Source organism: Betta splendens, chromosome 6, assembly GCF_900634795.4.
Source record: "Betta splendens chromosome 6, fBetSpl5.4, whole genome shotgun sequence".
Lineage (NCBI taxonomy): Eukaryota > Metazoa > Chordata > Actinopteri > Anabantiformes > Osphronemidae > Betta > Betta splendens.
This window is the reverse complement of record NC_040886.2, coordinates 3,711,331-3,735,186: the sequence shown is the minus strand read 5'-3', so window position 1 is coordinate 3,735,186 and position 23,856 is coordinate 3,711,331. Positions and strand designations below refer to the sequence as shown.

Below are 23,856 nucleotides of genomic sequence, written 5' to 3'. Positions count from 1 at the left end.
GGAAGGAGGGACGTTGGAGTGGACAGTTTGCTCTGAAAGACGTGTGTATGAAACAGTAACTTGTTCTGACTACCTGACCCGTCGCACAGGGCCACTGCTGCTTCGCCCTAGCAGCAGCTGCATCTGCCATTTGTTTTCTGGTTCATTTCCCTCTGCTTGGGCGTTTTTTGTTGTTGTATCTTTTAGTTTATTTTACCCTGAACATTTTGGAATAAAAAGAGACTAAAAACTGTTTGTCTGTTCTTCCTAAAACCTAGCGGAGTGGAATCTTGCTGTATGTTTAGTAGCGAACAACATGTTCAGATGAAAAAGACACTGTTGGAAAAATGCATTTTTGTTGCACTGCCTTAATTCACAGTTGCGAAAGATGGCAGTCATTTATAACTTCCAATATTAGGCTTGATGCATCTCAGTCCTCATCAATCATCTGATATCTTGCTTACATCGGCTAAACCAGGAAAAACTAATAATAGTTAGATAATTGCGCCTTTAGTTGGATTGTTAGCTCCTTAAAATGAGGATCTCGCCAGGGAGCAGCTGTGGACCTTCCTCCTCCCCCTCGTCCTCCTCCTCCTCGGCACGGACGCGCCCACCCCTTCAGCGGAGCGGATGAGCGCGGTGAGTGGATGCTCTGACGCTGGAGCGCAGTGGGGGAACGCCGAGTGGGACGGTGGGCGCAGTCTGAGAGAAAATACACGGCAAAAGACAAGTTGGGAACTTAATCTCAAACTCGGAGCGGTCAAAGGACAAAGTGACGGGTCAACATGACGTCTTTGATGAACTCTGCGTGTCTGCTCTTCTTGCCTGTTGCTCTGCTTCTGAGTAAGTACCGGACTCATCTGAAGTGATTCTGACTGAGAGAGTAGCGATAACTTCCACTGCTGTTTGGGCGAAATGGGAGTAGTTTGGGTTTGAACTAGACGACCATTATTTAATGTTTATTTTTCGCCAGCTGTTTATATTTGTGGGCCTGGTTCGGTGTCGCGTCTCTGTACCCGGCAGTTTACGGAGGTCCCGTAGTTTGTCCCGTCTAAGCGCTTCATCCAGCGGAACATGTGCCGCTGGAGTCCGGGCGAAGCACAGGCAGCCGGCGGCGTGTGGAGCTTTGGGAGCGCTGTTGACTGGGAGCATTGGCTCCCAGCGGTGGATACGGAGCCACTGCGCCCAAACACTCTCCTTATTCCCACGGACCGTCTCCTGGATGCGTCTTTCCAGCTCCGTTACGCACGACAGCTGCCGACGCACAACCGGAGTGGAATTAAACAGCCGCTGTTACTTGTGATCACTCAGTGACTTGTTCAGGTTAAACAGCCAGCTGATGGGACAGTTTTATGCCAGAGGTTAGTCTACCTGCTGCAAAGCAAGTAAAGTAAAAATAAAGTAAATTCCACGCAGTCAAAAGTACAAGTTGATTTGAAGAAAGGAACGGCTTTTACGCAATTCAGTTCTGCACTTTTAGAGAGTTTGGTCTAGAAGATTCAAACAGGAGACACAATGAAAGAAGCAGAGCTTGGTAAATGCTGACTTGTAGTCTTCAGTATTTGTTATAACCATTGGTCCTGCATTTCCCACAATGCCACATGCTACCAAGTCTAAATCACACGCTCCTTTCTAAAATACCCACCCATTCCTCCACAAATGCAGGTCCCTGCTCTGTTCTGGCATCTTTAGTGAAGACTCACCATCACACCCTGAGCTCTTGTAAATTACACTTTATGGTTAAATATCTCTGATCTCAGTGAGTGAGTGAGTGGGTGCAGCGGGTTGTCGTGTGAGCTTGACACACGCAGTGAAAATTAAAACAAAAGTCCCATTCATGCGCTAAATGATAAATGAATCACATCTGCCCTCTGCCTCAGTCTGTGGGGATTCAGGTCAGAAGCGTCAGAAGGTGAAGGGGAAACTTTGCTGTTTGCTCTAATCTTCCCCAGTCCCTCGGCTGTGTGTGTGTGTGTGTGTGTGTGTGTGTAGGAATGGGAGAAATACGTCAAACAATACATTAGTTCTTTTACCAGTACCTGCATGCTTATGGAATATTTCTGCTCCTTCGCCCAATCAAGTTCAAATGTCTCAAATTTAAAAGAACGTAGAAGTTCCTGACGCAGAGTCGTTCTGTCTCTGACGCCTCATATTAGTCAAAGTCGCTGAAACAGACCGGCGGTTTCACTCAGAGCGTGATGGCAGCCTGTGAGTAGGATGCTTGTCTTTTATTTAACAACTATTTATTGCTCACTGTGGAATTTTAAAAGCCTGCTCTTGTCCAACAACACTTCTACAGGATTAATTTAAACCCTTTCTAAATTCAATGAATACAAATCGAATTCCAACATAAAAGGGAGTCTAGCGACATAAAGGTTTTAAAAGGAGCAGCGTGAGGAGGAGCTGTAGGAATCCTACCACCTTTTACTCATGACATTCTGACATGTCACGGTGTAAATAATTAAGGTAGTGATGTCTGAAATTCATTTCGCTGCTGCAGTTTCGCGTCCTGCCACGCTGCACGCTGCTTCGCTGTCAAACTGTTACCAGTTACTGACACTTCAATGGATCGGAGCCGCCTTTAATGTTATTATAAACACCTGTGCTGCTCCTGTTAGGAGTAGTTGGGGTGAAAACCCAGCGCTCGCTTCTCACCAAGTGTGAAAATAAAGCCTGTGCTGTGCAATCATTCATATTCATACCTTTCAGGCTCGTGCACGAGACAAGAGTTCTGATTCCTTCTCTGGGATATTTACAGCATTCAGTAGTTAGAAGCAGCACGAGGTGTAAACATGCATGGCAACATTCCTGTTTCCTTCAGCTTGGACAGTGTGACTTTAACCTTGTCTTCCATTGATGGTGGATGGAGTTTAACACATTGTCCCTGGATCTTCATTATAAAAATGATAATTTCCACATCTGCAATCTACGGCTTCATTTACAGCACCCAGAGGAAACCCGCCTCCTCCAGTCACTGTCCTGAGTCCTCATCAGGGAACCATGGGTTGGAGGGGCAAAGGTCAAGTGAAAGGACTACCCCAGCACTTTAAATTGGCATTGCCATAAATGTGGAGCCCTCGCGAGGCAGATATCACAGAACAGCGAACATCTGTGCAGCTAAGGCTGCGAGAGCCAGACTTTCTCTCTCACTTCAGTTCCCACCCCTCCTCTCATTAGACCCTCCACGCTGTGGAACCGTTTAGATCCTTGAAACTCCTCAGCTTTGTGTCCGTTGTCAGTGACTATTAGAGCTGGAGAGGAAGGTGAAGGTTCCCCTGGGTCCCTGTCTCCTCCCTGCGTCATCACAGCCCCAATAATCGCATTAAGAACAGTCCATGAGTGAGGGCGAGATTATATTTGGCTTTTAATTGTTCTCCTCAGGAAGCCTCCCTCTCTCTCTGCTCTCGTTCTCAGAGGGTCCACTGCAGTGTTTTGGAGGTGTTTTTATTTTTTAGCTGCAGCACAGACACATGAAGTGGAAGATTCCTCATTAAAATACGTTTTAAAGTCTTGTGGAGAGCTGCATGCCCCATCCTCCCTCCCCTCCATTCCCTCCCTCTCTCCATCACACACACACACACACACACACACACACACACACACACACACACACACACACACACACACACACACACACACACACAGCAGCAGCAGCAGCAGCAGCGTCCACCACACGGCAATGGCAACCAGCCTCTCCTTCCATCCTCCCTTCTTTCCTCCTAGTGTGCTTCCTTACTCCCTCTTCCTTTCCTCCTGCACTTCAGACCTCCTCATTTCTCTCACTTCACCCGCCTCCTCTGTCATTTCTGCTCTGCACCATCCCTCCATCCTCCATCTCTCTCTTTTTTTCATCTTGCTAAATTGCTCCGTCTCTCATGTCTCTGCCTTTGCCCCTTTCATCATGTCCTCCTACCCATTTCTTACTATCTCCATTGTCTCTTCATCCTTTTCAACAGGGATTTACAAATATTATTAATGGTTCTGCTAGTGAGGATCCTGCGTTGTGTATTTTAAAACAAAGCCAAGCTGCTTAATTTCCAGTGTTTTGGACAGATAGGCTTTATGAGATCTCTGGATTTCCATACCTCACGAGCCACAGGTTGATTGACGTGCAATCTCATGGGGTGATGGCAGGAATGACGTGTTGCACTGAGGAGAATTGGTCCGTATCACGCTTCATTCATTGGGCTCTGTGTGATGATTGGATTCAAAATAAAGACGATGATAATCCATTGATGGTCTCGTCTCGTTTAGCGTTAAAACCCCTGTTTGCCCCATCGCCGCCTGGCTCTCCTCATCCTCTGTCCCCAGCTAATACACTCAGCTTAAAGTGGAGAAGAGGACGAGAACACGTGGGTACAGAACGAGGCCTACGGACTCAGAGCGCTTTGAGCTCCCGAAGAGTGGTCCAGGTGGCGGTCACAGCAGCAAACATGCATGCAGAGCTGTTTGAAAGCGGGCTGGGCCATGGAGCAGGACCTGGCTCCTCACAGCGCGTACTCTACATGTCTGCTTGTGATTGCAGAAACGCTCCACATTAGTGTTGCACATTGGTCTGGCTCACCTTTTGTCAGGGCTGCTTTGCTCCGCTGCTCATTAAAGGAGTTCAGAATGCGGATTAAATGTTTTACTCCCAGTCCTTCTGCTGAGCTCAGTGTAATGAATCATCAGCGTTAATGACTGAATCGGGGGCTTTTTGTAATGGAGTTCCTCGACGTCGTGACTGAAACCGCTATTGTTTGTTACCTGTTACTGAATCCACAGTTTTCTCATTTCCTCACATGGAGAGATGCCAGTTATGACTCTGTCTTTATGATTTCCTCTTACCTGTTATGCTCATAAACCTAAATCTTGTCTCGTCCTCCTAAATGCTCTTTGAAGGTGTTGGAGGACAGGGTGAATGTAAGCAGAGCCATTAGAACAGAGGACAGTGACTCCTTTCCAGATTGTGAGCCCATCTTATGCAGAGCAGTCTGGTAGATTGATGGCTCCATGGTTTACACACAGTGTGGCAGAGGGACTCGTCCTCCTTCCTCCACATTTGTCTTGTTCGTCCAGTCTTGTCCCACAACGGTCTGTTCAGAATCTTTGATGATGTCACACATCCTCCGCTTCAGGCCTGACCCAAACTCTGCCCACCTGGAGTTCACTCCTTCACAGAGCTGGAATGTGACAGGGAACATCTACGGGTCCCATGAAAACGCACTCAGTTGTTGGACACTCCTGCACAGAAGCCTTTCCTCTCTACCGCTGGAGCGAGACGGGTCGGGCTCTGTCACCTGTTTCTGTTAGCGGACTGGGGCTTGTAAATCTGTGGACCTTCTGAGACAGAAGAAGGGATTTGCACACGCTCCTCCACCACCAGTGACTACGTCCTCCATGTGTCGGTGTGTTACAAGTATGTCATGCTCGTTGCATGACATCCTGCTGCCTGCTCTACATAGGTGGATGTGTCTGAGGTAAATCAACCAACTTCACTGAGCTTTCTGTCCAGAACCTGAAACGATCCTGCAACTGGTTTCTTCGAGTCTGTGTATGGCACGGTGGTGACGCTGACTGCATAACAGATATTGGTGTAACACAGTTGTTATATTTGCAGAAACCATAAAATGTAAATATAATAAGATATATAGTATAATATATATAGCCGGTTACTGGGGCAACAAGCAGGACACTGTGACCTGACCTCCCCTACACTACGTCCTATGAACTGAGGAGGCAAATGTAACTAAGCAACATATCCTGAAAGCAGCTCCTTTTGTCAATGGGTTGTTCTAAACGCCTTATTGAGACATCCAGGTCCCATAATAGGGATCTTTAAAACTAAAGTTTTAATCTGATCACTGACTTTATTCATATTCATAAACAGTATATGTGTTCATTTGTTCCCCTTAAACGCCGCTCTACAAATACACAGTGTCTCCCCTGTGTACAAAGTGCATATAGTAGGGTTATTAACGAGGAGGAGAACAATGGGTATTCAAGGTCAGCATAACTGTGCCTCTCAGCCTGAACACACACACACACACACACACACACACACACACACACACACACACACACACACACACACACACACACACACACACACACACACACACACACACACACACACAGAGTCTGTGGGGAAGAGAAGTTTTAGGTTTCAGTCTGAAAGCAGGAGAATGTGAGCAAAGTGAAAAACTGCAATATCGTTTAATACAAGCAAAGAAAAATAAAATGTAGGAGTGCTACGGAGGTGAGGGGAAGACAAGGGGATAGCGAGAAGATGGAGAAAGTAAGATCAAGAGAGAGAGAATCAGAGAGATCAAAACCTGTATTTATCAAGCCTGTCAGAAAAAAATCGAACCACCATGGATCACTGACCGGAGACTCTGGACAATTCAATTTAATATGATCTGATGCCAACAGAAAGATCCTCCACAAGCTCTGCAACCTGGCGCACTTTGAATAAAGCCCAGCAGATGCAATCACAGAGGCTGATACACATTAAGGAGACACAACCTGCACTTTTGTGAAGGACAAACGAGGAGGGAACATATTTTTTGCACAGCTCAGAGTAATATGTGAGTGCATCGGCAGAGTAAACAGAGACGACGGGGCAAGTAGCAGCCCATGATGCTGCTATTAGTCAAAATGTAATCAGGCGTTCCCCTAAATGGGCAGAAAATGTGATAAAGCCTGTTAGTGTAACAAATGGCTGGATTGTGTAGTACCTTGGCACTGATAATGTTCCCATCTCATCCCCACTGGGCAGAGCATTACCCAGCAGTCCTACAGTCAGCTGCTGCTGTTTCAGGGCCCTGAATGTGAGCACCGCACCTCCCAGCAGACGTTGAGCTTCGTTTGAGCCTGTGGCCACTAGGGGCAGCGCAGCAACCTGCAACTCTGTATTCTGCTTGTCTCATGATGACCTTTGTAATAAGGAGAATCAAGTCTTTGTTATTCATCACCAGTTTGTATTGAGTGCATATTATTATTTCGGGTTTTTCATTCCTTGCATTGGACCATGTTGCCTCTGTTCTGGCTACACAGAAGCACTGTAACCCACCTCCATTGTGGCTCCAGTAAGGACTACTGAGTGAATGAGTGGTGCAGAAACAGCACGCCCTCTGTTGGGAGTCCACTGGTGTATCAGCTACTGTCCAGAGTTGCTTTTTGAGGCTCATCTTCTCTTTGCACTCTTGAAAACCAAGAAAAACCTGCAGTTCTTTTAACTGCATGCTTTTAACTTATTAAACACTCCAGTGGAGACACTGTGTATTCAGCAGCCGTGCTTTTGTAGCCTCTGCTCTTTAAAGCAGTCGAGTTATTTTTTTCCCTCGTGTTTTTGTTTGTTTGCATCCTGCCGCAGATGAGAGAGGAACTTGTTTGAATAAATGTGCACAACCTGCGAGGATGTGAAGTGACTTGAGCATTAAAAAAAGATGCGCGTGTCCCGAGCAGACGAGCGCGTGTGTCCTGTGTGCCTGCGTGCACTCGACGTCTGCGTGTCTGCATGAAGAGCGAGGTGAAGAGGATGGAGCCCAGGTCTGCGGCTGCACCGCCGAGAGCACAATCGACCGGCACCTCTTTGAGGAACCAGACTGTCGAGATCAACCAGACACAGTCAAAGAAAAGAGAGAAGCAAGCCAATAAGAAAATCAAACGCAGCCGTCAAAGATGTGAAGGTTTCAGGAGACACATTTGTTTGCCTGTCTGAGTTGTTAATAACAGAGTCAACCTACACAGATGTTTAGTCGCATACAGCTCGTGACCTCTCTATAACCTAAACTTTTAACAACTTCTGATGCTGCAACTCTCACTTACAGCTTTACTTTATGTTTCATATACAAAGCAGCTTTAGAAATTCATGCCACTAAGGGTCCAGAGCAGAGGTCTGCTGCGTTTTATCTAGTTGTCATTGATTTTTTCCACAGTCTTGCTCGACTTTCTTCTTTTACTCCTGGCACTTTTTCAACATGTGGTTACCCTCAGTGTCTGACGCACTGCAGTAGTTTGTTACAGGGGATTCCAGCTCCTCCTGAACGCCGACCGCCGTGCTGCACCAAACCGTTCAGATGGACCTTCTATCTTGCTCCATTGCAAATGAGAGTAAGCGCAGCCGTAAGATGTGTTGCTGTGTATGTAGTTGTTCTGATGACACCAGGATATCCAATGAAAGCGGATCTTATCCTGTGCATCTATTGAGTGTGGCACAAAACAAAATTGAAACCCTGATCAAGCTGCACAGTCTTCCTTGTCTTAAAATGTTAAATTAAGCGTGTGGCTAGTTCACGTTAAACCTTTGTTAATATCAGTGTGTAGATAATTACTCAGGCAAATTTACATCCTACTACTTCTGGCATCTTTATGTTTAAACAGTCTAAAGCATGTGTTCTACGATTTTAGAACTGCTTGACTTATATACTTAAAGACAGGTGATTTGTAGAAATGTAGAAATTCTGAAATCATAAAGCATCAAACCCAAAAACTACAGAAGAGTTGCTGTTGTCGTTTCTCTCTCCACCGCAACTGAACAAACCTATGTTACTCATGCAATTAGGTTAATTGTTATCACTCTGTGTAGCCCTGCAATAGACTGGTGACCTGTTCAGGATGTAGAACAAGAGCGGTAGAAAATGGATGGATGGATGTTTTTTGTAAGAGGGGGGTAAGAGGCACCGGTGAGCAACTGGCCATATGTCATCATGACCATGACATCTGCTGCTTCAGTGTGTTGCAGTCTGTGGATCGTGTAAACGGTTTACAGGAATCTTCGCAGTCTTGGACAGATTAGCCACTGTTGGCCGTACCGGTTGATAACGAGGTATTGCATAATGTGTGCATACACGACAGCTGTAGCTCATAGACAGATGCTGGACAGTTCTGTAGGTGCAAGGGCCTTTTAAACAGTGTACCTTCCTACGATGCATCCTCCGTGTGTGAGGATGAGGTGAATTACAGGCTGCATTGTTCCCGTGTATCCTTCAGCAAAACCTTTAAACAATCACAAGCACTAATCCTCAAACGCAACATGCACATAGCTGTAAACACACGGATGAAATGAGCCTCACCAGCGCAGCTTCACTGCTGATCACTCAGTCCCCTCAAATGTGGCACGTGGACAAAAGCAACACATTCATCCACGCGTGTACAAGCTATCACCCAACACATATAATTACTTGCTGCCAGTGAAGGAGGGGTGTTTGAACGGCTCTACTTTGATCATGTGTAATAATGCAGACATGCAAGCATTAAGCTGTATGAGTACACAAAACAGCACACAGCCCCAGGGCTAAGGAGCGGCGAATCAGAGCTCCATACTGTGTTGTTCCATAGCTGGCAAGTTTTATGTTCACAGGGAATAGTAACAGTTCAGTCTTCAGGCAGCTGTGTACAACATGTATATTTATGCTTGTGACGTTTGACTGTATAGAATGACGTGTTTCCGTTTCAGCTCAGTGACAACATCCATTATTCTGTGAATCCGCACTAAAACACACATTGTTTTAACAGATCGTTCTCATTCAGAGATGCTGTCGATTCAAAACAAACCTAAGAAAGTGACACATAAAGAATTAGGTTTGAAGCAGAACAGTCACTGCTTTTGTTTGTTGACATGTAAACAGAGATCTGTTGTTTTACACGTGCTGCCTTTAGTGAATAATTCTGAACATAATTGTTATGCTGACATTGGTTTTCCACAGTTTTACAGCGACAATAGGAATAATCAGTTGAAACAGTTCTGACTGCTTAGCTGACTGCTATATATGAGCAGGCTCTGAAAAATGAGGGTTGCTGAAGTAACATAAAATCCATTCCCACATAGAATATTAAGTAACAGCAATAAGGGGATGAGTCTGCTTGTGTCTGCCTCATTGGCTGGCGAGTAACAGGATTAGATACATGACAGTATATTATTCAAAGCTGAGACATGCAGTGTCTGACTTCATCATGTGATGCAACTGTAGCCACTGTCCAACGAACGCTGAGCCTGAGCAGGAACCCATGGTTTAAAGAACTTTGTTAGGAACAGTGTTGTTTGGCAGTCAGAGCAGACAGGGCAGTCACAGCAGTCACTGCAGACAGAGCAGACAGAGCAATCACAGCAGTCACTGCAAACATAGCAGACAGAGCAGTCAGAGCATTTACAGCAGACAGAGCAGTCACAGCAGCCACTGCAGACAGAGCAGTCACAGCAGTCACTGTACACAGAGCAGACAGAGCAGTCACAGCAGTCACAGCAGTCACTGCAGACAGAGCAGACAGAGCAGTCAGAGCAGTCACATCAGTCACTGCAGACAGAGCAGTCACAGCAGTCATTGCAGACAGAGCAGACAGAGCAGTCAGAGCAGTCACAGCAGACAGAGCAGACAGGGCAGTCAGAAAGGCCATTGCAGACAGAGCAGTCACAGCAGTCATTGCAGACAGAGTAGTCACTGCAGTTACTGCAGATAGAGCAGTCACAGAAGTCACTGCAGATACAGCAGTCACTGCAGACAGAGCAGTCAGAGAAGTCACTACAGACAGAGGAGTCACAGCAGTCACTGCAGACAGAGCAGTCACTGCAGACAGAGCAGTCACAGCAGTCACTGCAGATAGAGCAGTCACAGAAGTCACTGCGGACAGAGCAGTGAGAGCAGTCAGAGCAGTCATTGCAGACAGAGAGGTCACTGCAGACAGAGCAGTCACAGCAGTCATTGCAGACATAGCAGTCAGGGTCGTCACTGCAGGCAGAGCAGTCTCAGCAGACAGAGCAGTCACAGCAGTCACTGCAGACTTAGCAGACAAAGCAGTCAGAGAAGTTACTGCAGGGAGAGGAGTCACAGCAGTCACTGCAGAAAGAGCAGACAGAGCAGTCACTGCAGACAGAACAGTCAGAGCAGTCACTGCAGACAGAGCAGACAGAGCAATCACAGCAGTCACTGCAGACAGAGCAGACAGAGCAGTCAGAGCAGTCACTGCAGACAGAGCAGTCACTCCAGACAGAGCAGACAGAGCAGTCACTGCAGACAGAGCAGTCACAGCAGTCACTGCAGACTTAGCAGACAAAGCAGACAGAGCAGTCACTGCAGACAGAGCAGACAGAGCAATCACAGAAGTCACTGCAGACAGAGCACTCACAGCAGTCACAGCAGTCACTGCAGAAAGAGCAGTCAGAGCAGATAGAGCAGCCAGAAGAGCCTCATGCGGACCTGGAGTCAGTCAAGTCCCAGGCACAAGTCCCAGTTGACAAAACAGCACAACGACGAGTTACAGAAAAGCATATGCTGATCCAGGATCAGTCATAGCACAGGGAAATGTGGCTGAAAACGCAACTGCCGCTTATATGAAGTGACCTAACAGACTTAACTGGTCACAACATAAAATGCAGAGTCATCTAGTCCTCCTGAGGCATAGATCTTTAGGCAAGGGGATGCTAGATGTGCCATTTTATCAAGCCTTGTTGGATGCTGGGGTCACTGGAAACTGTGGTAAAGCCCCCCCCAATTGAGTTATTACTCACTTTGTATTTTTGGCAAACCATGAGAACATTTACACCTATCAATCAATTGATCATGCACCCGCAAGGTAAATCTGAAATGTTTATTCTGTAGGTTCTTACCTGTGTATTCCCCTCCAACGTTTTGGAGCCAAACGTTTTGACTAAACAACTGCTGACCCTCGTGACCCCTGCACATAACAGTAGCCTACATGTAAATCGCCAACATGTAGCTTTTAAAGTGACAAATGATCTCAAAGAAACATAAACGCACCATCTAGTTGTTAGAGGCACCAAGCGGTTAAAACGTGGACTGTGAAGTTCTGTGGTTCTGAATCCCATGAGGGTTTGTGTGTGAGCTCCCATGTCTGTATGGGTCTTACACAAACAGACACTGTATATGTGTGTGTCTGTGTGTGCGTGTCTGTGTGTGTGTGTGTGTGAGCTGGCTCCCCTGTGTGTTGTGCTTCTGGGGAGTTAGGTGCTAACAGTGATAAGTTACAGCAGAAGCTTCTGGAGCTGAAGTCAATAAAAGCTCATTAACTCAACAAGAGGGTCAGTGGCTCCGTCCACCACAATATACCTCCCACTTTGTCTTCTTCACAGGGAGTGAGGTGGTTCCTCCTCATACACATGCATGTGCCAGATGCTCGATCGATGCGGCTACATGGTTCATTTCCTCTGACTTTAGAAAGACAAAACAAGGAAACCAGTGAAACAACAACAGCTACCGACACTAACAGTCATCAGCAGACACTGTAGCAGTTAATGGTCGTTTCTATAGCTGGCTGTGAATCCATGGCAGCTGATGTGATGCTTGCCTGATGACTGGAAGCCATGGACCCAATCACCAAATGAAGAGCAGCCCCTTCCCATCTCTTCCCTTTCCACTCCAGTTGTTTTGGGGACAAATTGATCTTTTCATCTTGTTCATTTGATGTGTGTGAGTCCTGAGATTTACAGGTAGATAGGGACGCATCGCCCCCAGTCAGAATGCTTCCATCATCCAGCGCCGTCGTTAGGTGATTTTGCTAATCTCAACAGCGCTCCCACATCTGGCCAGGGAACAGCTGGCCATCCAAACACTTTGGAGTCACAAGATGCTTCTTCAATCTTTTAAAGCTACCAGTCGATGACTTGTTTCATTTCACACACAGTCTGGCTTTGAGAGTCAAAGTGACTCAACCTCTTTGTTGTGCATCTCTACACTGACTTGGCTGCGTTTCCCGTGTATTCACTGTGTTTGTGGGAGCTTCTCCTCCTGTTGCTGGCCCGGCCCATACGTTCCGTAGGCCGCTGCAGGCAATTGTTTGTCTCCGTGCTGTAATGTGCTGTGTTCTACTGTTTGGTCTGGAGAGGTTGTAACTTGTCTGGAGACGTGGTCCAGTGCCTCAGGGAGACCTTCATTAATACATCTGAGATCTCTCTCTCTGTCTCTGGTGCTCTCCGCTGCTCTGAGGCCCGTTCTGCGCTTGTTCTGCGCTTGTTCTTCGCTGTCACGCGTCCTCGAGTTTTCCTGCTTGTTGTGCGTTTGTCACCGTGTCCTGTTGGCTGTATCGCTCTCTCTCTCTTTAATCTCTTCCGTCTCTCCTGCTTTTCCGTGTCACCTTGGAACTGCTGCTGTATTGCTTTACATAACGTGGCTAGCTAAAGAGTTTTTTTTAATCATCAATCTTTTATTATAGCTCCGTTGTGAGCGCTCCCTAACAAGCTTTTAGGTTGAATTATGCACCAACCAATAGCCGACGGCCTCTGCTGCAAGGCCATGAACATCACTCGTGTGAATATTTGTGGGTCCGATTAATTTGTGTAGCAGAATAGGTAGTCGCTTAATTGAACCATCTGCTGCTGGCAGGGCGTTGACAGCGTTGCAGTCTTGGAGGGAGGACGCAGAGACTCGGTCAGTGCCGTGCCAACGGTTTCACTGTTAGGGATCACACCCAAGTGACCATGACTGAGTTTCACGTGACGCTGCGAACTGTTCAGTTACTTCAAATGATCATACACAGAGTTAAAGCTTCTCATCTCTTCTTCACCAGCCACATACTGTGATAATTAATAGTGAATCCAGACTGTGTTAAGCTACAGATCAGTCAGGTCAAGGTTGTACACTGGCTGAGGCAGGGTTTTCTATGATGACATGATGACATGCTAGATTTAAAATGGTTTAATGAAACTATTTGCTCCATATTGTTTTTATGATCTAATCTAATCTCGTCAAGTGTTTGCCATTGGAGACACAATAGACTGAAAAGTTGAGAACTCATTCTCTGATTAGCTTTTAGAGTATTTCAAAATAAGCACCAATTGGAGTAGCTAAAAATGTGCACCTTCATCATCATATTAACAGGTCTGTGTCACACACACACACACACACACACACACACACACACACACACACACACACACACACACACACACACACACACACACACACACACACACACACACACATAAAATTACTGGATAAGGTGGAGGTTATTAACTAATTTGTTTAAAACCAGGACGGCAGCTGGCCTGGCCTTTTCAGGTGACCCTCAGTGCTTTAAAAAACCCAAGCGGGCTATTTTCTTCACTTACTTTTGCTGCTCGAACATAATGAAAGCCACATGTTATGCCTCGATATTTGCTTTTATTTGTTTTGAAGAGGATTTGGTGGAAAAGAAGATCTTCATATTGCCAATTAATGTGAAAAGCCAATCTGTGCAGCTGTGGCGTGAACCAGAGCCCTGCTCCGTAGTGACAGATGAGCTTTCCTCCGGGTGCACGGCATCATTTGTGCCATTTCAGTGCTCACTTATTGGTTGTTTTAGAACCGTGCACACATTTGGTGATGTTGAATAGAGGACACATCAGAACTGTGCGTAATTCTGGCAGAAACTGTAATAATTATTTTTAGAGCTACATTTACATAAGCTCTGAGCAGAATCAGAGATGGCCACAGACAGTGGATTAAAACCACAGTCATTATCTCAGGAGTCTGAGTAAGAAACAAACGCTTTGCTAAACTCTGAGATCCACCTCACACATAATAACCGCGTGTGTGGCTCCTGCAAATTGGACTCAGCCAGTGTGGAGCAGTTCTGGAGTTTGTATTTTAACAAATGTTTTTGTAAGCGTTTCTTCTCGTTTTCTTGTTTTACTTTACCATAAGGAATCCAGTTTTATTGCTCAGCAGGTTGCAGTTAAACGCCCACACCGTCAACAGAGTCATCAGGCCGGATGAGAGGAAACGCCTGGAATGAGTCCGAGAGAAGCGCGGTTCTTATTTGCTTTTAATGGCCTGGCAGCTGGATGTGAGATCGCTGAGGCCAGAGGACAAGCAAACGAGGTTTGTGGAGTCCAATAAAGCCAAAGAGTGAAAACTTCATCTGTTTCATGCTCGTTCGCTTCACACATCGATGCTGTTATGAAAAAAAACAGCTGATGCCTTTGTCAGTTTGGAAGCGAGCTTCTTGTGGCTCCCCTCTCCTGCGGTGGGTGCGTTTGTTTTATCGTCACACTCGGTCCTGATGTTGGTGTGGGGGGAAGGGGGTGGTGTCTGATGAGAGCAACTGTGCTGAATAAAACACACGAGCTAATGTAAAAGCTTTCTGCCAAAATGATTAGATCCTCGGCCTCCTGAGGTGCAACAGTCACTGAGGTGTGTATGAATGCGTGAGAGCAAGATGTGGGACTCATTCAGCTTTAAATATCTGGAGGATCCCCAACAATCACACACACACACACACACACACACACACACACACACACACACACACACACACACACACACACACACACACACACACACACACACACACACACACACACACACACACACTCTTTTTGAAAGGCGAACACACATTTCTCAACAAATGCCATTTGTTCAAAGGTCTGTTTAATCACCCCCATGTTGCTGTGGGGCGACTGAAAGCTAAGCAGGAGTGTGTGTGCTCTGGATCACTTACAATAGCAAGTGTGTGAGTGTGAGAGACCAGCAGGGAAATCACCAAGAACAATCATGGCCACACATCACTGCCTTCATTGTTTTATCGGAGAAAGTGACAGATCTTTACCACAGCAGGACGATGTGGTCTCTGCCTCATTGTCTGTGTCTTTCCATCTTACTTGTAACTATCTCAGTCACTTTCACTTATTTATCAACTTTCTTTTAGTCTCTCTGCGATTTCTCTCTCTCTTTAGTTACAACCCAGGTTGAACAGCTGTACCCCCCCCCCCACACACACACATACGCACACACTTCCCACCACTGATCATCTACCTTCTCAAGGTGAAAAAGGAGGAGTTCCCCCATCACCATCCCATCATCCAACCTTTCCCCAGAGCCTCTTCTATTCTGTGCTTCCTCCCATTTTTGTTTCCTGTCTTAAAATTCTTAGCAACATCCTCTTTCTGTTCCTCACATAAGTGCATCAGTCGCTCGTACTCAGAGGATTGCTGCCGTTAGATCGCCTTGTGTGAGAGTGGGGTTGTACCCATCAGAGTCTGCCTCTGGAGGCATTCACTTTACGCATGTGCTGCTGCGGTTCGGGCTGAGCCTTATACATATTCATCAGCGGAACCTTGCATATTTCCAAAACGCAGGGAGTCTGTGTTCCTGCCCAACTTTACCGAGCTGTGTTAACACGCTGCTCAATGTGATGAAACAATGCAGATGAGCTGTGGGGATTTAATTCAGGGTAAACTCTGCTGAACCTTCGCACCCAGATTTTTCTATATAAAAAAGCATTTCTCGCATTTCCAACCTACTGTAACTGAACCCCCATCAGATTTTCCCCATTCCAAGTATAAATGAACTTTGTCCTGGTTCCCAGTTTTCGTCTGGTGAGGCCCTGCTGAACTGTATAAGCACCCACCAACCGGCCTGATCCTCCAGCTTAAAGGCACCCGTCAGTCTGGTGCCTCTCACAAACTTTGTTACCCACTGCATGTAACCTCCAGGAGTATTGTTTTTAAAAGAATTGTGCTTTTGATCCACTCTGTTTTAACGGCATTCTGGATTTATCTTGTCTTTTATTGCTCTGCTCATAAAGATTCTTACAAAACATCTACAAACTTAAATTAAGAAAGAAAGAGTAAGAAAAATCTGGGACAAATGACGAAAACACAGAGAGAATCACAATGTTTATATGGAGGTAAGGTTGTTATCAAGCTACATAATTTTTGATGTAGCTTGATAATAGCTCATTTTTGTTGCATATGAATGAATTAATGTTAATAATGACAACAGGCCAGACTTGCATATCTGTGACCATCTTACCAGGTGACTCACAGACCTACAGTAGTAGAGTTCATGGTTTCCACCAGTGGACCTGTTTAGGTGGTTTTCTGCTGATGCAGACAGTCTCTGTGCCAAACTCCTTCTCATCTGTCCAGCTTTGTTTGCGCTGGCCTGGGCTCCAAACCACCTTAATTACACTCTCCATGTTTGTTTGTCAGGAGGCGACACAGGTTTGGCAGTCAGTCAGTGTAATTGGCTATGCACCAGCAACCTAAAGCCAGCACGGAGCCAATAAGGCTCCATGTCTTATTACGCAGCTCGTCGTCACTAAATCCTCTACTACGTTGGGTTTTCGTCCAGTATTAGTTAGTTGGATACATAGTGTCGGATTTGTAGTTGTAAATGAGATTGTGTGCACAAAATAAAAGAATAAACAAGTAATAGACTTAGTAAAACCTGTCTGAGAACTTGCAGCGCTGCAGTGGAGGACATCACAGCTTCTACTCTAGTTCCACTTAGTGATGCAAATAAACCTGCAACATGCAGCAAACACTGTACAGAGCAGTCAACACCAGCTGCTGATGGAACCACGGACAGAGACGTCCTCACTGCTGCACATTTGCCTGGTGAACTGAAAGAAGCTTGGATGATGTTGCAGCACTAATGCAGCACAGCGCAGCGTTAATGGCTCAGGGACCAGGAGCGATGCATCGGTAAACACTGCAATTCCATCGTTTCTCAGGGAAACACGCCGGAAGCCCTCCTTCGTGACATCATCTGTGAAGCTGCTGGATAGAATATTAATCACCTCATGGATTCAGGGTTAGTAGGAAGGATGCTGTGGATTTTTAGATTAAACTGATAGGAAGGGATGAAGGAAGGAAGGAAGGAAGGAAGGAAGGAAGGAAGGAAGGAAGGAAGGAAGGAAGGAAGGAAGGAAGGAAGGAAGGAAGGAAGGAAGGAAGGAAAGGAGGAAGGTAGGAAGAAAGGAAGGAAAGGAGGAAGGTAGGAAGGAAGGAAGGAAAGGAGGAAGGTAGGAAGGAAGGAAGGAAAGTAGGGAGAAATGAAGGAAGAAAAGGAGGCAGGAAGGAAGGAAGGAAAGGAAGAAGGAAGGAAGGTAAAAAGTGAGGAAGGAAGGCAGAAGAAAGGTAGAAAGGAAGGAAGGAAGTAGGAAGGAAGGAAGTAGGAAGGAAGGAAGTAGGAAGGAAGGAAGGAAGGAAGGAGGAAAGAAGGAAGTAGGAAGGAAGGAAGGAAATGAGAAAGGAAGGAAGGAATAAAGTAAGGAGGAAGGAAGGAATGAAGGAAGGAGGAAGGAAGGAGAGGGGAAGGAAGGAAGGAAAGAAAGGAAAAGGGTAGGAAGGAAAGGAGGAAGGAAGGAAGGAAGGAAAGAAGGAAGGAAGGAAAAGAAAAAGACAGGAAGGAAGGAAGGAAGGAAGGGAAGGAAGGAAGGAAGGAAGGAAAGGAAGAATGAAGGAAGGAAGGAAGGAAGGAAGGAAGGAAGGAAGGAACGAAGGAAGGAAGGAACGAAGGAAGGAAGGAAAGGAAAAAGGTAGGAAGGAAGGAAAGAAGGAAGGAATGAAGGAAGGAAGGAAGGAAGGAAGGAAGGAAGGAAGGACGGAAGGAAGGATGGAAGGAAAGGAGGAAGGAAGGAAGGAAGGAAGGAAAGAAGGAAGGAAGGAAGGAAGGAAGGAAGGAAGGAAGGAAGGAAGGAAGGAAGGAAGGAAAGGAAAAAGGTAGGAAAGAAAGGAGGAATGAAGGAAGGAAGGAAAGGAGGAAGGAAGGAAAGTTGGAAGGAAGGAAGGAATGAAGGAAGGAAGGAAGGAAAGTTGGAAGGAATGAAGGAAGGAAGGAAGGAAGGAAGGAAGGAAGGAAGGAAGGAAGGAAGGACGGAAGGATGGAAGGAAAGGAGGAAGGAAGGAAGGAAGGAAGGAAGTAGGAAGGAAGGAAGGAAGTAGGAAAGAAGGAAGTAGGAAGGAAGGAAGGAAGGAAGGAAGGAAATGAGAAAGGAAGGAAGGAATAAAGTAAGGAGGAAGGAAGGAATGAAGGAAGGAGGAAGGAAGGAGAAGGGAAGGAAGGAAGGAAAGAAAGGAAAAGGGTAGGAAGGAAAGGAGGAAGGAAGGAAGGAAGGAAAGAAGGAAGGAAGGAATAGAAAAAGACAGGAAGGAAGGAAGGAAGGGAAGGAAGGAAGGAAGGAAGGAAGGAAGGAAGGAAGGAAGGAAGGAAGGAAAGGAAGAAGGAAAGGAAGGAAGAAGGAAGGAAGGAAGGAAGGAAGGAAGGAAGGAAGGAAGGAAAGGAAGGAAGGAAAGGAAAAAGGTAGGAAGGAAGGAAAGTTGGAAGGAATGAAGGAAGGAAGGAAGGATGGAAGGAAAGGAAGGAAGGAAGGAAGGAAGGAAAGAAGGAAAGAAGGAAGGAAGGAAGGAAGGAAGGAAGCAAGGAAAGGAAAAAGGTAGGAAGGAAAGGAGGAAGGAAGGAAAGGAGGAAGGAAGGGAAGGAAGGAAGGAAGGAAGGAAGGAAGGAAGGTAGAAAGGAAGGAAGGAAAGGAGAAAGGAAGGAAGGAAGGAAGTAGGAAGGAAGGAAGTAGGAAGGAAGGAAGGAAGGAAGGAAGTAGGAAAGAAGGAAGTAGGAAGGAATGAAGGAAGGAAGGAAGGATGGAAGGAAAGGAGGAAGGAAGGAAGGAAGGAAGGAAGGAAGGAAGGAAGGAAGGAAGGAAAGGAAAAAGGTAGGAAGGAAAGGAGGAATGAAGGAAGGAAGGAAAGGAGGAAGGAAGGAAGGAAGGAAGGAAGGAAGGAAGGAAGGAAGGAAGGAAGGAAGGAAAGGAAAAAGGTAGGAAGGAAAGGAGGAATGAAGGAAGGAAGGAAAGATGGAAGGAAGGAAGGAAGGAAGAAAGGAAGGAAGGAGGAAGGAAGGAACGAAGGAAGAGAGGAAAAGAAACAAAGAAAGGAAGGATGAACAGATAGAAAGATACAGTACATAGCAGTGAAAGGAGAATTATATTTTATCCGTACCTGCAAAACCATTTGTGAACCAGTAGTCCGGTTTTGTATCTGCTGGTGATGCATCAGTGTGTCTGATTACCTTCATAACTACAAACCACATTCAGCCCTAAACACAAAACAAGATGAGCTGAAGAGCGAAAGAAACCTCCAGCAATCAAGACGTTGATGAAAGAAAAGTGCTTATGGATCGGATCTGACAACAGCACGAAACTCATGCCACGGACTGTGTTTTACATATTGTAGCTGAGTGAACTGAAATGAGTTCTCTGCTGCAGCGGCGCAGAAAGTTCAAAGTAGATGAAGAGTTCAGTCGTCTCGACAGCAGCAGCCGGTCAATTAGGTGAAGCAGGAGGGTGTGTGCACAGATGCAGGCCGTGGAGCAGCAGCATCACCTCGTCTGACGGGGGAAGGACACGCAGCAGCGCTAAAGGCAGCGCCTTTAGGGAGCTGTTTGTTAAGCAAACGAGTGGGGAGTGTGTGTGTAAGCGCGCTCTTTTCCTGGAGAGCCTGCAGTAATTGTTGTGTACCTGTTTGTAATTGCTAGTTTAGCGAACAGCTAATTTTCTCTCCGTCTCTTTAGTTACAGCTTCATGTACAAACGTGGTTTGAAGCTGCATTGATTTCACCGTGGAACAGGGAGGATCTGCTAGTGAAGGTGGATGTTCTGCTGACAGAGCAAAAAAAGACAGTGTAACCATAGCAACATATATTACAGCCAGTACAAGGCTTTTTGTCATTTGTCATATTAACTTTCTAACTTGGCATTTTTTGGGGCCATTTCTGATGATTGATGCTATTCACATGCACTTAAGTGAAAAATCAGTAGAATGATGTCATAACTGCTCACTTCCTGTTTACTTTCATACAGCCGGCGGTCACTCAGGCCCATTAGCAGCAGTGAAGATGGAACCGTCTCTTGAGCAGAGTTTTAGCAGGCTCGTGTAGCCTGCGTGTTGTGACTGTTCTACTCCAGCGGTGACCTCACGCGCCTGATCCTCCCATGAATATTCCACGGCCTACAGTCAGCAGGCAGCGGGGCCGAGACAGCACGCTGTTCAATACAGTCACCCACGTCATCCAGAGGTGGACATAAAACTGCTCATTGAGTAAATAGGAGCAGCTGATTAATAGCAGAACAATAAAATATCAGAAGAGGCATTTCTTTGAAATGCATTTCCTTTATGAAAGCCTCCCTGCAGTGGGAGGGAAGAGGGCTGCAAAATACAGCATCAAGCTCCAATTTGCCCAATTTACATCAAACCAGGGAACACACACACACAACCCCACAACCCTGCCCCCGCACCCCCCCCCCCCCCCCCCACACACACACACACGCCCACACACACACGCGTTTCCAATTTACTCACTGATCACGACTCTTACCAGACTTGAAAGACCTGCGTACATTTGGAGAGTTATTTAATTCCAGCACTGCTTTAGATGTAAAGTTGTCATCACCCGCCTGTTTGCTATTAAACGTCTTGCTCCTGCCAAGTGTCTGGTGCACAAATATATTAAGATCAAAGCTAGATTTGTCTTCGAGTGCAGCAGCAGCTACTTTTGTGTTGTAAATGCCAGTAAATACAAACATCAGCCTAATTATGAGAATGGGATTTTTCTACCTTCTTTTTTTTTTCTGTTTGTGGAACCAATCGTGTTTTTGGTTGGGGGCAGAAAAGAAGGATGAACTTACTGCTTCCTACTGAGAACACACACACATACACATCACGTTAACCACTTTAACTAAACTGTGGCAAATGTTGGTTGTCAGGCTGATCAAGGAGGTTGCAAGTGATCTAGTCCCACAAGACAGGAGGCAGTAATCAGCTGCATCCACTGAGGACAGAGACGCGTCATACTCGGTCTGAAGCACCTTCAGGGACAGGACAGCGTCTCGGCCGCCCGTGGCTCAGTAACAGTGTGAGGTGTTCAGGGACCACTGGATAGCAGGATGTGACTACTATAAAACATTAGGAGTAGAATTTCATACTCTACAACCACTGGACCCTGTTGGACTGATGCATCATTTGAACTTACAGGGTGCAAACTGAGGTGACAGCGATAGGACAGTTACATTTCTGACTGTTTCGCCATCAAATGAATCTGAACATAACGTTATTGTTTGCATTAGGATGATAACTACTAGCATGGCGCTTCGGAGGCTTGTTGAGTGATGTGAACATGGACTCCCACTAATGCGTCTGTGAGCTGCGTTGCTGTGATGAAACCACGGTGCAAATTGCTCAATCGACTGGCTGCACAGAAGCAGGAGCTCCGCTCCGTCACGCATGGTTTATGGACGCAGGGTAAAAACCCAGACGAGACACGAGCCAACAGGAACTACTCCACTCGCTTTTGACTGTGAATAAGATCTGCACTGATACTGATGCATGATTGAGTGAGTGTGAGACCGTGCTTTGGGTTCGCACAATCTGGCAAATGTCTGCTTTACTTACAGAAAGAAATTGCACGTGGTTAAAGCTACACAGTGAGACGAGACACGAGCGAGTGAGTGAGGGAGTGAGTGAGGGAGGAAGAGCCTGGTGTTCATCAGGGGGAGCTGGTGACGGACTATGGGAGCGTTGCTATGAACAGTGGGATGAACACAAACACACGGTAAAAATAGTAATGAAACTGTTGCAAATGATCAGAGCTGTGACCTTCAGTGACCTTCATGTGGCCGCTGCTATGCAACAGAACGTTTAGATCGCCCACTTCACTTTCACAATTCACTTTCAGGTCTGACCACTTAGCACAGCTGCTAACAGTCTCTACATGAATAGTAATCAATGCAAAGGATGAACACACTGTGGTGGAAATTTCCCATAAAGCAGATGGGAGAGTTGTCTTTTATGTGATTTAATATAAAAAAGGACAATAAAAAATTTGGGCAAAGCAAATCAAAAATCGGTGCACATCAACAAACCAAAAACCAACTGAGAGATCAGTGCACACACCACAAAGGTGTGATGCAAAGAGCCCGCGATCCTCAAGTTGTTTCTGCCTTTTAACCCCTTTCTCTGGCTCTGGTGGAATGTCTCTTTGCAGCAATGGAATTGTTTGCACCACTTTATCTCGCTGTGAGTGAGAATGTTTGCTTTCTCACTTCTGCATCATCATGTCTTGTTATCCAAAGGAAGGAACACCGAGCTTCCAAGACATGATGCATTGGCTTTAACAGCCTTGGGTCTGGTGGGGAGTCAGATAGGATGGAGCCAGGGTCCGGGTGTAAAAGAAAAACATATATCATAAATTATTAGTCAGTCAAATGGAACATCAGATGTTTAAAGATTATTTGTTTGTGTAAGAATGTTCAGTGTTGCACCTAACCAGCACATGACGACTGTGTTGGATAAGAAAAAGCACAAAGGCACAATTTTTCTCATTACACATACAGGACACTGACGCTGGTTCATGAAGATCATCTCTGTGGATTTGTTGCCTCGGTGACGTCAACACATTGGTTCCTGAGATGGTTGTAGCATGAAAACCACATTTGACATGAATTTGAAATATTTGTATGTGGACAAAAACACAAGCCCTCTTTTTAACATTGGAGGAAAATTAGTTCTGTGGGGTAGAAAACGAGATTTATGAAGAGGCCACGGTTTCTGTTAACAGGCGGTGAACTCGTCCACAGGGGCTCTGAGCACTTCTCTCCCTCTTCACATGTTCCACACTCCTCCAAGTCAGTTACCTAAAGGCCTTCGCTAACCAAGGAGCTGCTGATTGGATGCTTCTCCTTCATATTTTTCTTTCCTGCTTTCATTTCCACTCCTCTCTGGGATGCTGTCTCCCCCACAGAGATAACAGGCACTGGGGAAGCACACACACCCTGAGGTGTTAATGGAGAGCTGCTGTACAGCAGACTCACATTCAAGGGTCACCTGATGTGGACTGGTCTAATTATAAGATGTTGTTGTCCATGATCACACACACACACACACACACACACACACACACACACACACACACACACACACACACATACATACATACACGCACAGACGCACACACACACGCATAGGTTTTAATGAGGTGACGTCAGAGGCCAAAGTTTCCATAGTGAAAGCAACTATAGCATCACCATCACTGTGTGTGTGTGGGGGTGTATGTGTGTGTGTGTGTGTGTGTGTGTGTGTGTGTGTGTGTGTGTGTGTGTGTGTGTGTGTGTGTGAGGGAGTGGTGGAGAA

The 23,856-nt window shown here is 46.0% G+C and overlaps 1 protein-coding gene and 1 long non-coding RNA gene across 2 annotated transcripts in view; both read left to right on the top strand.

Annotated features, from left to right (window-relative positions):
* Nucleotides 1–542: 542 nt before the first annotated feature.
* The window catches only part of nrn1la (neuritin 1-like a), a 45,247-nt gene continuing 21,933 nt past the window's right edge, over nucleotides 543–23,856 (top strand). The window contains exon 1 of the mRNA XM_029154014.3: nucleotides 543–822. Coding sequence (XP_029009847.1) covers nucleotides 765–822 — 58 coding nt within the window. The 5' untranslated portion in view covers nucleotides 543–764. The remainder of the gene's footprint in view (nucleotides 823–23,856) is intronic.
* On the top strand, nucleotides 18,964–23,038 carry LOC129604270 (uncharacterized). Its single transcript, XR_008695027.1, has 3 exons — nucleotides 18,964–20,144; nucleotides 20,244–20,318; nucleotides 20,532–23,038. It is a non-coding gene; the product is annotated as an uncharacterized LOC129604270 (long non-coding RNA).